The sequence below is a fragment of the Lampris incognitus genome, chromosome 9 (genome assembly GCF_029633865.1).
Source record: "Lampris incognitus isolate fLamInc1 chromosome 9, fLamInc1.hap2, whole genome shotgun sequence".
Taxonomy (NCBI): Eukaryota; Metazoa; Chordata; class Actinopteri; order Lampriformes; family Lampridae; genus Lampris; species Lampris incognitus.
Genome location: NC_079219.1, coordinates 2,676,930 through 2,678,985, shown reverse-complemented (window position 1 = coordinate 2,678,985; position 2,056 = coordinate 2,676,930). Strand labels below are relative to the sequence as shown.

Below are 2,056 nucleotides of genomic sequence, written 5' to 3'. Positions count from 1 at the left end.
AACAAAAGGTGGGTAATGGTGGGGTGTAATGGTGGGGGGGGGGGGGATAAAGTGGGAGTGTTTTCAATGTGATGAGTCAATGGCTCCTTGAATAATGCATATTCTTTTTGTTCACAGTGATGGGTTCATAATTAAAGAATTCTCATTTCCTTCATTCTTCCACAGAAGGGGAAGAGGGTTGGAGGGGTGGGTGGGTGGGTATTATGGGGACAGGGTCTGGGTGGGGGGAGGGGGGGCTGTTTGGGAATGCTTCCGGGCAAAGCTCTCTAGACCTTCAGCAGAAGACACATGAAGAGGGCGAGCCAGACGCCGACGCTCATCCCTGCATGGACAGCGATTCCTCGCCCGTATACTGCCCCCGGCCCTGTAGGAGGAGAGAGGAACCGAGAGAGAGAGGGAGTGGCGACAAGAGAGACAGAGAGAGACAAAAGGAGAGAGACAGAAAGTGAGACATTTTTCATGGTACCTCACAACGAATACCAGGCTGCGACCACACTGGATTTGTTGCAGACAGTGAGAGGCACCTGTTTTCTGGTTGTTTCTGTGGGTCTGAAGTGTTTTCTGGTTGTTTCTGTGGGTCTGAAGTGTTTTCTGGTTGTTTCTGTGGGTCTGAAGTGTGTTTTCTGGTTGTTTCTGTGGGTCTGAAGTGTGTTTTCTGGTTGTTTCTGTGGGTCTGAAGTGTGTTTTCTGGTTGTTTCTGTGGGTCTGAAGTGTGTTTTCTGGTTGTTTCTGTGGGTCTGAAGTGTGTTTTCTGGTTGTTTCTGTGGGTCTGAAGTGTTTTCTGGTTGTTTCTGTGGGTCTGAAGTGTGTTTTCTTGTTGTTTCTGTGGATCTGAAGTGTGTTTTCTGGTTGTTTCTGTGGGTCTGAAGTGTTTTCTGGTTGTTTCTGTGGGTCTGAAGTGTTTTCTGGTTGTTTCTGTGGATCTGAAGTGTGTTTTCTGGTTGTTTCTGTGGGTCTGAAGTGTGTTTTCTGGTTGTTTCTGTGGGTCTGAAGTGTTTTCTGGTTGTTTCTGTGGATCTGAAGTGTGTTTTCTGGTTGTTTCTGTGGGTCTGAAGTGTGTTTTCTGGTTGTTTCTGTGGGTCTGAAGTGTGTTTTCTGGTTGTTTCTGTGGGTCTGAAGTGTGTTTTCTGGTTGTTTCTGTGGGTCTGAAGTGTTTTCTGGTTGTTTCTGTGGGTCTGAAGTGTGTTTTCTGGTTGTTTCTGTGGGTCTGAAGTGTGTTTTCTGGTTGTTTCTGTGGGTCTGAAGTGTTTTCTGGTTGTTTCTGTGGATCTGAAGTGTTTTCTGGTTGTTTCTGTGGGTCTGAAGTGTTTTCTGGTTGTTTCTGTGGGTCTGAAGTGTTTTCTGGTTGTTTCTACGGGTCTGAAGTGTGTTTTCTTGTTGTTTCTGTGGGTCTGAAGTGTTTTCTGGTTGTTTCTGTGGGTCTGAAGTGTTTTCTGGTTGTTTCTGAGGGTCTGAAGTGTGTTTTCTGGTTGTTTCTGTGGATCTGAAGTGTGTTTTCTGGTTGTTTCTGTGGGTCTGAAGTGTGTTTTCTGGTTGTTTCTGTGGGTCTGAAGTGTGTTTTCTGGTTGTTTCTGTGGGTCTGAAGCGTGTTTTCTGGTTGTTTCTGTGGGTCTGAAGTGTGTTTTTTGGTTGTTTCTGTGGGTCTGAAGTGTTTTCTGGTTGTTTCTGTGGGTCTTAAGTGTGTTTTCTGGTTGTTTCTGTGGGTCTGAAGTGTGTTTTCTGGTTGTTTCTGTGGGTCTGAAGTGTTTTCTGGTTGTTTCTGTGGGTCTGAAGTGTGTTTTCTGGTTGTTTCTGTGGGTCTGAAGCGTGTTTTCTGGTTGTTTCTGTGGGTCTGAAGCATGTTTTCTGGTTGTTTCTGTGGGTCTGAAGTGTTTTCTGGTTGTTTCTGTGGGTCTGAAGTGTGTTTTCTGGTTGTTTCTGTGGGTCTGAAGTGTTTTCTGGTTGTTTCTGTGGGTCTGAAGTGTGTTTTCTGGTTGTTTCTGTGGGTCTGAAGTGTGTTTTCTGGTTGTTTCTGTGGGTCTGAAGCGTTTTCTGGTTGTTTCTGTGGGTCTGAAGC

At 45.6% G+C, this 2,056-nt stretch overlaps 1 protein-coding gene across 1 annotated transcript in view; it reads right to left on the bottom strand.

Moving 5' to 3' along the window:
* Positions 1 to 266: 266 nt before the first annotated feature.
* The window catches only part of iglon5 (IgLON family member 5), a 70,836-nt gene continuing 69,046 nt past the window's right edge, over positions 267 to 2,056 (bottom strand). The window contains exon 9 of the mRNA XM_056286075.1: positions 267 to 364. Coding sequence (XP_056142050.1) covers positions 267 to 364 — 98 coding nt within the window. The remainder of the gene's footprint in view (positions 365 to 2,056) is intronic.